The 11,796-nt window shown below is 38.7% G+C and overlaps 3 protein-coding genes across 3 annotated transcripts; 2 read left to right on the top strand and 1 right to left on the bottom strand.

Moving 5' to 3' along the window:
- The first annotated feature begins 65 nt into the window (after nt 1–65).
- setd7 (SET domain containing 7, histone lysine methyltransferase) lies at nt 66–4,361 on the top strand. The gene is made up of 8 exons (XM_079891869.1): nt 66–247; nt 879–1,008; nt 1,836–2,037; nt 2,155–2,344; nt 2,469–2,550; nt 2,763–2,880; nt 3,001–3,158; nt 3,319–4,361. Exons 1-8 carry the CDS (start codon nt 208–210, stop codon nt 3,518–3,520), a joined length of 1,122 nt encoding a protein of 373 aa, XP_079747995.1. The 5' UTR covers nt 66–207; the 3' UTR covers nt 3,521–4,361.
- Nucleotides 4,362–4,568: 207 nt separating this feature from the next.
- Nucleotides 4,569–7,319, top strand: LOC307170603 (uncharacterized protein). The gene is made up of 7 exons (XM_079891781.1): nt 4,569–4,649; nt 4,935–5,106; nt 5,827–5,886; nt 6,003–6,134; nt 6,214–6,360; nt 6,477–6,537; nt 6,693–7,319. The coding sequence occupies exons 2-7, from the start codon at nt 4,942–4,944 to the stop codon at nt 6,797–6,799; spliced, it is 672 nt and encodes a 223-aa protein (XP_079747907.1). The 5' UTR covers nt 4,569–4,649; nt 4,935–4,941; the 3' UTR covers nt 6,800–7,319.
- A 394-nt stretch (nt 7,320–7,713) lies between these two features.
- Nucleotides 7,714–11,671, bottom strand: rab33ba (RAB33B, member RAS oncogene family a). The gene is made up of 3 exons (XM_079891780.1): nt 11,540–11,671; nt 11,193–11,429; nt 7,714–10,206 (listed from the first exon to the last, which is right to left on the bottom strand). Exons 1-3 carry the CDS (start codon nt 11,549–11,551, stop codon nt 9,715–9,717), a joined length of 741 nt encoding a protein of 246 aa, XP_079747906.1. The 5' UTR covers nt 11,552–11,671; the 3' UTR covers nt 7,714–9,714.
- Nucleotides 11,672–11,796: the final 125 nt, after the last annotated feature.

Genomic DNA, 11,796 nt, shown 5'->3' with positions numbered 1-11,796 from the left:
ATACAAAGAAAAAAAAAAAAAAAACATAAATATCCTGGATTTGCATACTGAAGCTAGAGGAAATCAGTGCTGGGCGCTCGACGCTGATGATGTCAGACACTGTGCGCCGGGAACTGTGAGCTCTGCGCCGCTGAAGCTTCCGCGACAGCCAGGCAAATATAGAAGCAGCTTGCTTTACCTCTAATAAACAACAGAGGAAGCGCAAACATGGACAGCGATGATGACGATATGGAAGAAGTGGTCAAAGGTACGACAGGCGTGTTCACAAACGACGCGGTGTGACTAACTTTGTTTTTGTCGTCTTTTCAGGGTGAACTTTTATGCAGTCTCATTCCGCCGAAGATTAGCCTACCGACAGCTGTCCTCTGTATGTCTGTCAAACTGTCAGCTGTCACACACCCGAGGCTCGTAAGCTTTGGAATTTTTTAAAAACCCCAGATGACAGCGAGTCCTATTTCGGCTTTGGACTTTAGTTATGATTCCTTCTGAAATCCCATTATAAGCTGAAAGTATAAACGATTTTGTTCTCTTGAAAATGCTTTAATTTTATTACATTTACTGACACTTTGTACAATATATAATCTTTTTAAGGAGCCTGTAAATGTCGTATGTATAGGTTTGATTTATATTTGCGTGGATGTAATAATATTGTTGAAGCCACGTGGTTAAGAAAGTGTGGTGTTGACACAATCCAGAATTGCAGAGTCGTGTATCAGCTCTGGACTTAAATCAGTTAGTGTACAATCACTTTGAGTGTTTTTGCTATGTCAAGTATCTAACTGAACTGATGTTATTAACCTGGGACATTAAAATTAGTGCTATTTTTTGGTATATCTATCATTTCGCTTATTTCTGATTACAATGCCATGACTTTTTAGGGCCACTGGATGAGGATGACCAGCCTCATGGTTTCTGCACTGTGACCTACTCCTCCAGTGACAGATTTGAGGGACACTTTGTTCATGGGGAGAAGAATGGAAAAGGAAAATTCTTCTTTTTTGATGGCAGGTTTGAGACTTGTGGTGTATGTTGGCACCATTATTAAGTTTATTATTGATTTTCACTGTATGATTTGTATGGTTAGAGACAATTGCCCATGTTAAAATGACCCACATTACTATACCAGGTTGGGACAGAAAAAAATAAGGCTGTGTGAAGGGGAAAGAGAGATTGATTATCTGCGCTGCCGGCTTAGGAGAACCAATAAACTGCCCAGAAGAGTTTCATGAATGAACTATGTATAGAGTTTAGAAACACATCACTGTGATTCAATATCATTTAAAGGGATAGTTCACCCAAAAATGAAAATTCTGTCATCATTTACTCACCCTCAAGTTGTTCCAAACCTGTTTGCATTTCTTTTTTTCTGCTGAACACAAAAGAACATATTTTTAATTATATGGGTAACCAAACAGTTGATGGGCCCCATTGACTTCCATAGTATTTTTTTTTCATACTATGGAAGTCAATGGGGTCCATCAACTGTTTGGTTACTAACATTCTTCAAAATATCTTCCTTTGTGTTCAGCAGAAGAAAGACATTTATAAAGGTTTGGAACAACTTGAGGTTGATTAGCCTAAATGCTGAAAATTTTTTCATTTTTGGGTGAACCATCCCTTTAAGTGCACATGCATCATCACCAGCAGTCTTGAAAGGTGTGAAAGATAATTAACTTGAAGAATTTACTTTTCCCAATTCTATTTGCTTCTCTTTGGTGTCCTATTTGTTTTTACACTTACATACAAAAAAACTTATTTGGATCAATTTAATTATAGCAAATAAATAAATGTCATTATTTTTCACCTGCATATTACCTTTTTCCTCCCCTCTATAGTACGCTGGAGGGTTTCTATGTGGACGATGCTTTGCAGGGCCAGGGCATTTATACTTATGAGGATGGAGGAGCATTACATGGGACTTATGTAGACGGCGAGCTCAATGGACCTGCTCAAGAGTTCAATCCAGATAGTCAACCGGTCTTCAGGGGCCAGTACAAGGACAACATTCGCTGTGGCATGTGCTGGGTCTACTACCCGGTTTGTTTTGCCCTACATCAAGCACTTTAATATTGAACTAGGAACATGAACAGTCTATTGAAAAGCTCCAGGTTTATGTATATATATAAGTTTTCTTTTCTTTTCTGTCGTCTAAAGGATGGCGCCTGCGTGGTGGGGGAAATGAATGAAGATGGAGAGATGACAGGAAAGGCAGTGGCTTATGTTTACCCTGATGGGCGTACAGCTCTGTATGGCTCCTTTGTTGATGGAGAACTGATCGAGGCCCAACGTGCCACTCTTACCACTCAAGAGAATGGCAGACCACACTTCACTGTTGATCCAGACAGTTAGTAGTACTTTTATTTACACTCTCATATGTCTTATCTGAAACCGTTTACCCGTTGATGCAAATGAAAAACCCTAAATCTGGTTAGTAAACATTCATCTTGGCATTTTTCTGACTCTCTTAGGTCCTGTTTACTGCTACGACAAATCCACCTCGTCATGTATCGCCAGCCACAAACTATTGCTTGACCCCTACGAAAGTCAACGGTTGGTGCAAGCTGTGATCAACCATGTAAACCTCAATCTATCAAATCTTGTTTTGAACAGAAAACATGTACTTGTTTGTTCCAGTGATGGATTGTCTGGTCTTGTCATTTCAGTGGGGGAAATTCAGTTGGTTCTCTAGTCTAAATACATTATTTCTTATGTCTTCATCTTGTTGATCCAAACTGAAAGGTGGTTTTCTTTTGGTTTAACAGTGTGTATGTGGGACTTTCACTTATTTCCGGAGCTGGAGAAGGGCTATTTGCAAAAACTGAGGCTGAGGCTAACACAGTGATGGCTTTTTATAATGGTGTCCGCATTACACATTCAGAGGTTTGTTTGTTTCCATTTTTCATCATTTAATGCCAGAGTGTAATTCTTTTTCATTTTTTAAGATGAATGGTGTGCCAAATTTAAAGTATTCTAAAAATCTGTTAATGTTTAAATTAACAGGTGGACGGTCGGGACTGGTCCCTGAATGGGAACACTATTTCATTGGATGAGGACACTGTGATTGATGTTCCGGAACCTTTCAATCTGACTGAGAATTATTGTGCATCTCTAGGTCACAAGGCCAATCACTCCTTCACTCCCAATTGCAAATATGACCCGTGAGTGTGAATGTATATTTTAGGAACATTGTGCTTTTGTTTTTATATGTTAATCTGAGTAGTATTTGGTTGGATATTTCAATGTAAACAAATCATATTGTTGGACAGTATTGGGTTAGTCATGTAACCATTGTACTAACAGCTGTTTTTACCTGTCCAGGTACGTCCATCCTCGTTTTGGGCAAATAAAATGCATCCGAACAATCCGTGCCATAGAGAAGGATGAAGAACTCACTGTTGCTTATGGTTATGACCATGAGCCATCAGGGAAGTCTGATCCAGAAGCACCAGAATGGTACACAAAGCAATTGCTGGAGTTTCAGCAGAGGGTGTCAGGAAAAGGGGTTGACGAGACCTGCTAAGACCCTTCTCACCACCGCTGTCCTGGAAAAATATTATCTCCCATCCCAGCCTTCAACTACCACTAGAAACTCTAACTTTGTCCTTCGACTATCACAAGCTAACATTTACAAATAATCACACATTTGAACTGATTTCTGGCATCCTCATCCATTTACAAGTATTTTAACTGTGAAATCCTTGCTCAGATCACTGAGCAAGCAACAAAACTCTATGGTTCTACTGTTCTACAATGTGGAAGGTCCTGGTATGTGTGTCAGTCAGGGACTGAGTTGCTTGAAATAATAAGAGCAAGTGATTTAAAAGGCATTTTGACTTAAATCTGTGAGGCGGAGTGGAGTTTGAAAGTTTTAAAGACTATTGTTACTATTCCTTTAAGTATTCAACCTCTTTACTACAACTTGTGTTAACCATGCAGTATTAAACCAATATAATGTATTTTGCTGCTTTGCTCATGTTTCCCCCAAGAACTAAAAATATAAATTTGTTGTTATTACCAATAATTAATCTTGTAAACAAATTTGTTCTGTCTCTATCATCATGTACAAACATTTAAGTTTACATAGGCTCTAGTTGTCTTGAAGTACAGTGTTACACTGACAAGGCCCTTTATTTATTTGTGATATTTTAATGTGTTTTTTCACACACCAAAAATACAATTAAAAATGTACTCCACAAAAGAAAGTTTAAGTAAAGTGTACTTTATGTGTTGGGAAAAGACTGAACAGAGTGTATCTGAGACTAAGGAGAGAAATCTTTTTTTACTGATCTGAACTTCAGCCTTTGATATGCAAAAGATACCAACAAAGATTTATCAATAAAACTCCAGCATAGAGCACAAGTTCATTTGTCTCATCTTTTCAACGTTCTCGGTTATTATATGAGGAGGTTATATTTGGGTATATTTAACCAAGAGGTTAAAATATAAATCGGATTTTTTTTTTTAATGCCAAAATGCAGGAATATTTAATGCCAAAGTAATCAGGGCAACACGCTGTAAATGTCCACACAATGGGGGCGTGGCCATCGTGCTGCACCTGCGCGCGCGCCAGGTAAATGAGTGACACGCTCGGCTTCACCACTTTCTTCTTAACAAAGCGGCCCGGAAGTGATAAAGGGAAAACGGCATAGGTAAATACGCAATATATTCTAATTTAAAGAACTTTATACTTTTAAATTGTGTTTGGCATTGCTTCAGAATAGCGTTTAGTATAATTAAGTTACTGAAGTGGTTTTATAGTTCTAGAATCAAACCAAACGTGGAAAGCGATAGTGATTTACTGCTTCAAGTCAGTAGCCTATACGTTTGATAAATGATTCAACTCCGTTTAGAGACATAACAGTGAAGTATTTTTCTCTTTTAAATAATATTTATGAACATAAAACTACTGTTTGATTCTTCTGTCCCCGCTGAAGGCCTGAGATGGACCGTTACAGGTATTTCATCTTCAATCAGAAGAGTGTGGTGGTCCTCGGCATCCTTCAGGTGGCGTGCGCAGGGCTTTGCGTGGTTTGCGGCTTTATGGACGCAGTTTTCCGAAAGAGCACAACTCTGAGTGAAACTAGGGCTCCACTCTGGGCTGGACTGGTGAGAAAGCTTAACACTTACAATTTATTTATTTTAAAATGGCTTCCCCATTTAACCAGAATATTGTTGGCAAACTGGTTCAGTCTCAAGAAGGTCACGTGAAAAAAGATTAATATGACAGTTATGTTGAATGCCTATCAAAATATATCATATTTCACTATATTATAACCTTAACATGATTTTCTTTTTCTCAGTGCTGCTGAACGTGGTTTTATTCATTCATTAACCATTCATTCATTATTAACCATTTCAGTAGGCCCAATTCTATGGGCCATTTCTCGCCATACACGAGAGACTGTCCATGAATGATTTTCCGGGGTAGGTTGCCTTGCCAGGTCTTTCCCCATCCCTCCCCATTACATGGTTTGGGACTCACTCGCACATTCATACAGACAATTTAGCGTCTCCAATTCATGTTTTTGCATTGTGGGGGAAACCGGAGGAAACCCACGCAGACACAGGGAGAACATGCAAACTCCACACAGAAAGGCCTCCTGGCTCAGTCGGGACTCAAACCTGGGACCTTCTTGCTGTGAGGTGACAGTGACTGACTGAGCCACCGTGAAAGTGGTTTAGAATGAACTTCATACTGATTTTTAGAAATGGAAGATTATGCACATAATCATAAAGAAGATTAGGTTTAGGTGTCCCACTTGAACCGCATTCACCCTATTGACACTGATTCTGTAAAGCTCATTTTACTTTTCCCTCCTCTTTTAGATTATGGCTGCACCTGGTGTGCTTGCCCTTTTTGCATCTCAGAAGAAAAACCCTATTTTGGTAATAATTACTTTTAATTACTTTTTTTTTTTTTTGTGTGAATTTATTACGTATTTTTCCTGACAGTTGTCTCTTTCTACCTGTTGATATTAACACGCTCTCATTAATACTTTAAGGTAAACGCCATGATCGTCTCCTCTGTGGTGTCGCTTTTTGCTGTTGTGATTGTCTTTGTTTATGCTTGCATCACTCTCAGCTATGGAGAGGAGGATGATGAGATCTTCCATGCCCATCCAATCCCTGAAGTGGTACAGTCAATAATAATTTGCTATGTTATACCCTCATCTTAAAATATAGAAATCATTTATAAAGCTGTGTCCTGTGTAGAGGGTTGTACTCAGCCGGATGGTAAAGGGCGCAAACAGCACCCTTCTGGTGGCCTGCACGGGGTCTCTGCTCTTTTCTTCTCTGATTGTATACGTTGGCTGTCGCAGTCTGCCGCTTTGCGGCTGCTACAATTCTGCAAATGGCATGGTGGGTGAAGTCTTTTATAAAACAAGGAGATTCATAAGAAAATTGCAATATCTAAAAGTTAATATACAGTACACAGTATTGAGCTGTTAATCACTGCATGGGTGCGTATTTTACAGGACTTTCTAGTTCCTCAGAATGATCCTGTTACTCCAACTGAACTCATATGCACTTGGCAAGGTACGCAAGGGATGTTGTTGAAGTGGGTTTGAACTCTGAGATAACAAAATCATATTTCATGAGTCATCTGCCACATGAGCCACAATGTATGCAATTATGATGATGTTAGTGAGGATGTGGCTGAATATAATGAGATTTTATTTTTTCTCATGCAGATGGAGAAGAGCGAATCTTTAACTCCCCCGTGTCATTCATGGATCACTGTCCTGAGCAGGAACAGCAAGACCTCTCCACACCTCCTCCATATAGCAGACTAGCTTAGTTTTTATTTTAGTTTTTATGCATGTGACTGGGCAAAATATCAAATATTTGGGAAATTTAGTTCATTAATTTGCCCCAGAAAGTGTAAAATGTCCAAATTTCATTGAGCTTGCTTGTTTCAATTCTACTTAAATGTGTTTCTTGATGTTTAAGTTATTATCAGTGCCATATCAATTTTAAATTATATTTTAGTGTTTTTTTTCTAAACACATATGCCTTAGCTTTATACTTTTTTTTTTTTACATCATAGACTGATATTTTTGCATAAATAAACATGTATATATTTTACAATAAACAATTATTACAAATTAAGAATTCTATTCTATTTGCCTCTTTATGGATCTAAAACTACAACCTATTTCTTTTAAATGGATGTTCAGACTAATAAAACTAATCAGTTCCAGAAATTTCATTTGGACTATGCACTTGATGTTGGCACCCATGTCAAACGCAAAACGGTATCGTTCCAGTTCATTACTTTAAAAAGAATTTAATAGTCTGACGAGAATTGATTTCCCATATGCACTCTTTAATTGGATAAATAAGGCACAACATTCTTCTGAAGTTCAAAGATGTGGTACTTTATTTCTTAGTAAAACATTAACTGTTAAAATAAAAACCGTAACCAGCATGATTTCTTTTGCACTCCTTTGATTACAGTAGATTGATGGTTTATATTGTTGATTTCCTTAACTATCACTCAACTCACTACCCAACACTGAAGATTTGAGTTGTATCAGAAAAATGATTAGTAAAGATATGTTGTGCATGCTTGAGTTCTGGCATTTTTGTTTTATCAACTGTTGAACCCCTGATATCATGTATTGGCTCATACACTGGTTGCAGAGATGCATAACTTTCACTGAAAGAATAATAAACAATAATTAACCTACATGTAATAATAAAGTGTCACTTGAAACATTCAACAATCTTCCATATATTTGCTGCGTTTGTAATTTCCAATCTGTAACATTCTGTGGGCTTTTGAGATCTGCTTAAATTTTACATTATTATCTGTTATTAATGTGTTAATGCAAACAGAAATACATAGACAAACAATAGAACCCAGACCAAGAGCGTTTATCTAGAGATCAATTCAGCACGAACCTAAAACAAGTAATAAAAACTCGGTGAGTGTTTTAGCGCAATTTTCTCACCTCATGGGATCACAACACTAAGAGATAGTAAATCTTTTCCTGGATTTTTTTTGTGCGTTCCCGAGATTAGACCTTCCTTAACATAATGCCGAAAACCCGAAGTCTCTAGGTGGTCTGGTTGAGGAGTAGATAGAAGTGCAAGATTGGTGCGCACAGACGCACAGAACAGAAATCATGAGTTAACAAGCGCAATTTTGTCCGGTGGAAAATTGCGCTAAAAAGTGTGAATGCTCATGATGTTTCTGGCAGATAAATGATGAGATAATCCTTTTGTAATCACCCAGGGTCAAAGCACAAATAGACAAGTCTTTACTATGCATTCAATATTTAAGGGCCATACCATGCACAGTTCCTCAGCCAATCACATGCTCCCCTACTGTACCCCAATCAAACAATGGAACGCATCAGCTAATCTGGCCCTTAACCAACCCACTTCACATACATATTTGAAAATCATATGCAAAATCACTTTTTGGCAATTCCCCATAAAAAAAAATAAAACATGTCATGCCTGAGATTCTTTCATGCACTTCACAGGACCTGCTGTGCTGTTACATTAAAGACATGAATGGATATTTCATAATGGATTAAACTCTGTTCTGCATATTAGTGTGGGAAATAAAATGGCCAAAGGGAAAGAGATAATTTAGCCATTAGCGAGTCTGTATATTTTTACTACTAAGAGAGATTACACATTCAAATATAGATTGATATCAGACCTTTTGTTCAGATCAATGCATGCAGAGCCATGAATAATATGAGGTAATCATACTAATCTGTGATTATACAGTACAGATCATTGTAATTTTGCCTAATAAAGCAGTACTACATACCAAACATGACCTTAGACACTGACGTAAATATCATCAGTGAATTATTGTCCCTTTTTACCAAAAGTCTTTTTAAACCACATCTGAATTTCGAACCGATTCACAAGAAGGACTGGATAACATGCATAACTCCTTACAGTTGATTTTATTCAGATAAATGACTGCTAAAAGAAAATAAATTGGCAATAAATAAAACACTGGCAGTGGGACAAGGACTAGCTTTAAGACTTTTTAGGAAAGGCAAGGTTTATTAAGCTTTATTTTACTTTTAAAATCATCCCTCACCTCTATAAGACCTATTAGCAGCTCTAATAATAAATAACCTGCATTTGGTGAGTGTTTGCCGGTTTGTCATTTCCTCCCAACTTTCACAGGAAGCGCCTGCATGTGTGTGGGTGGGAGAGAACGAGAGAACAAACAACAAACACACAGACTTAACCAGATTCCACGTTTCATCTGGGAGGCTGAAGTGATTTAGCAGAACGGTTTATCTAATTTTGGCAAGAAAATAGTTTCAAAGATATGATGAAAAAGGCAACATCTTGTGTATGACAATTTCACCCTTCAATTCCACTGTGGAACTGCATAACCGACAAAACTAGTAGTTAAATCTAGTGAAAGTGTTTGGCAGTGGCATATGAAGCTTGTATATGTAAGGTAGGTTGGCCTACATGCAACTTGTCAAAGCTTCTGATGAGTATGGGGGAAACCTTTTCCTAAAGTCGTTTCCCCTTTTAAATAATGGCCATATTCTTCACGTCAGACACAATAAGAAATCTTGAGAATAAATGTTCCTGTCTCCTCAATCCTGGAGTTCCGCTTCACAGAAAACACAAAAGCACCTCTAAATCTGCTTCTCTAAAAAGTGCTTCACCTTTCATCATCTCCGTTCAGTAAAGAGGTGCCTCCTCCTTTAAACATGTACTTCATTAGCTCCTCCAACAACCACATCCCCAACTTCCCCTGTCCTCCTCATCCTGCCTCCTGAGAGTGACAGTATCTCCTGATCCGCAAGGTGGCTGGCTTAATATCAGCGGCTTCTGAGATTTCAGCTTGTGCGCCACAGTCATAAAAATGGCCTCTACGTGGTCACTGTTATTTCGACCGCCATCGTCGTTTCCGTAGGGGTTTTTGGCAGAGGTCTCGAACAGAGGCATTGAGTGTGCATCGGCAAACTGCTGTGCTAAGTCAGTGCTCACTTGCGCGGCGTGGCGCAGGTCGCATTTGTTGCCGACCAGGATTCTGGGCACCTCCTGCCCCAGGGCATGCTGACGGCACTCCTCAATCCATGCCGGAAGGCTACGGAAACTAGCCGCATTAGTGACGTCGTAGACAAACACCACAGCGTGGACGTTGCGGTAGTAGTGCTGCACCATACTCTTGCGGAAGCGCTCCTGGCCTGCGGTGTCCCACAACTGGACCTGGAGAGGGGAAAAGGGAGAGCAATTAGCAGTCAACTCATGTCATCATAGCACACATATCTGTTATTTAAAAGTTACAGGAGAATGCAGTGTGTTCATGCCTAAATGAACAACACAGGCAGGTATTATGTGAATGGTGAAGTGTGGGTCTTGTGCATGAGAGGTTTTCGAAAATTACATATAGCGTGCAACAGAGCTCTATACTGAGGCTACTATGACAGCTGGGAACGTCATAGGGGAAGAACAAGCTGTTACACCCTAATGAGTCTACCCCTGCATTTAATTTCACTGTCTTGTTACTGTCTTTCAAACTGTATCATATTTGATGCCTGAATTTCTAAGGCCTCTAAATTTTCAACATGATCATACATGATTCAACACAATCTACTATATGCCTTCTGTGGTCTGATTGATAGTTTGTGGTACATGCAACTTTGGTTTTCTAGTTTTCTGTTTTAACTGAAAGCACTGACGTATCTTAAAATATGTCAATGCCATTGTTTTGTATCAAAATAGACACCTAATGTTTTTTCCTAAGGCACATCTATAAAAGCTAATTAAATATCCTCATTGAACTAAGGCCTAACCCTGGCTTAATCTAAACCCTGTTTGTGAAACCATAGAGTGATAACTGATATTTTATATGCATATATGCGTTTTCTGCTGTATTGTTACAAAAATCTCATTGATTTACATTAAATGCTATCAGAATTTCATCTTACATTTTGGGCATACAAATAACTGCTCCAAATTGCATATGTGTGCTCAATTTGGGCCTCTGAATAAGATTTGGGTATATTTTTCTCCAAAAAGTGTATCGAATATGATACAAAACATAAAACACATGTGCAAACTGTTCTGTTACATTAAAAAAAAAGTATTTTTCTGGCTATTATTTCATTGTGTCAGGTTTTACTGGGTTAAATCAACGCACAATGGAGTAAATTAACACAATAATAACCTTCTAAAATTACAAGCATCCTCACCTTGATTTTCTCGCCGTCTATTTCAATAACCTTCTCCCGAAAATCCACCCCGATAGTGGCCTCAGTCCTGTCTGGAAACTTGCCCGCACAGAATCTATAGGTGAGGCAAGTCTTGCCAACTCCAGAGTCACCGATCACGATGATCTTAAAGATTCGAGTCCGTGGGGGAGGCAGCGAAGAGCTGGTCAAAGATGAGCTAAATTCAAATGAGGACTCGATATCTGCCATGCTGACTTCCTATAGAGAAACAAGTGCCCCTTACACACTGACACAGTGAAAATGTAACGTTACTAACAGGTCAGATAAGTGATTCAGACGCAGGTTTCGCTTAACCTTCAGCCCTTCACCTCAAGCTTCATGTGCAAAACTCAGAGATTCAAACGTTGGTGAGTGTATTTGACGTGGTGACCGGTACACTGTACATTTTGCTGATGCATTCCTGGCGGAGTCCTCTTTCTGTTTGGGTCTGTGTAGCCACGTACGACGTTGATACATAACTGTAATCTCGCGAGAAGTAACAGAATACTGAGAGCGTTTGTTTGGTAGGCTACTTCCAAACAATACACGTGCACGAAAGAAAGAAAAAAACACTACAAAAATGAAA

Source organism: Squalius cephalus (assembly GCF_949319135.1).
Source record: "Squalius cephalus genome assembly, chromosome: 14".
Classification (NCBI taxonomy): Eukaryota; Metazoa; Chordata; class Actinopteri; order Cypriniformes; family Leuciscidae; genus Squalius; species Squalius cephalus.
Note: the sequence above shows the minus strand (reverse complement) of the source record. Positions and strands in the feature narration are given on the sequence as shown.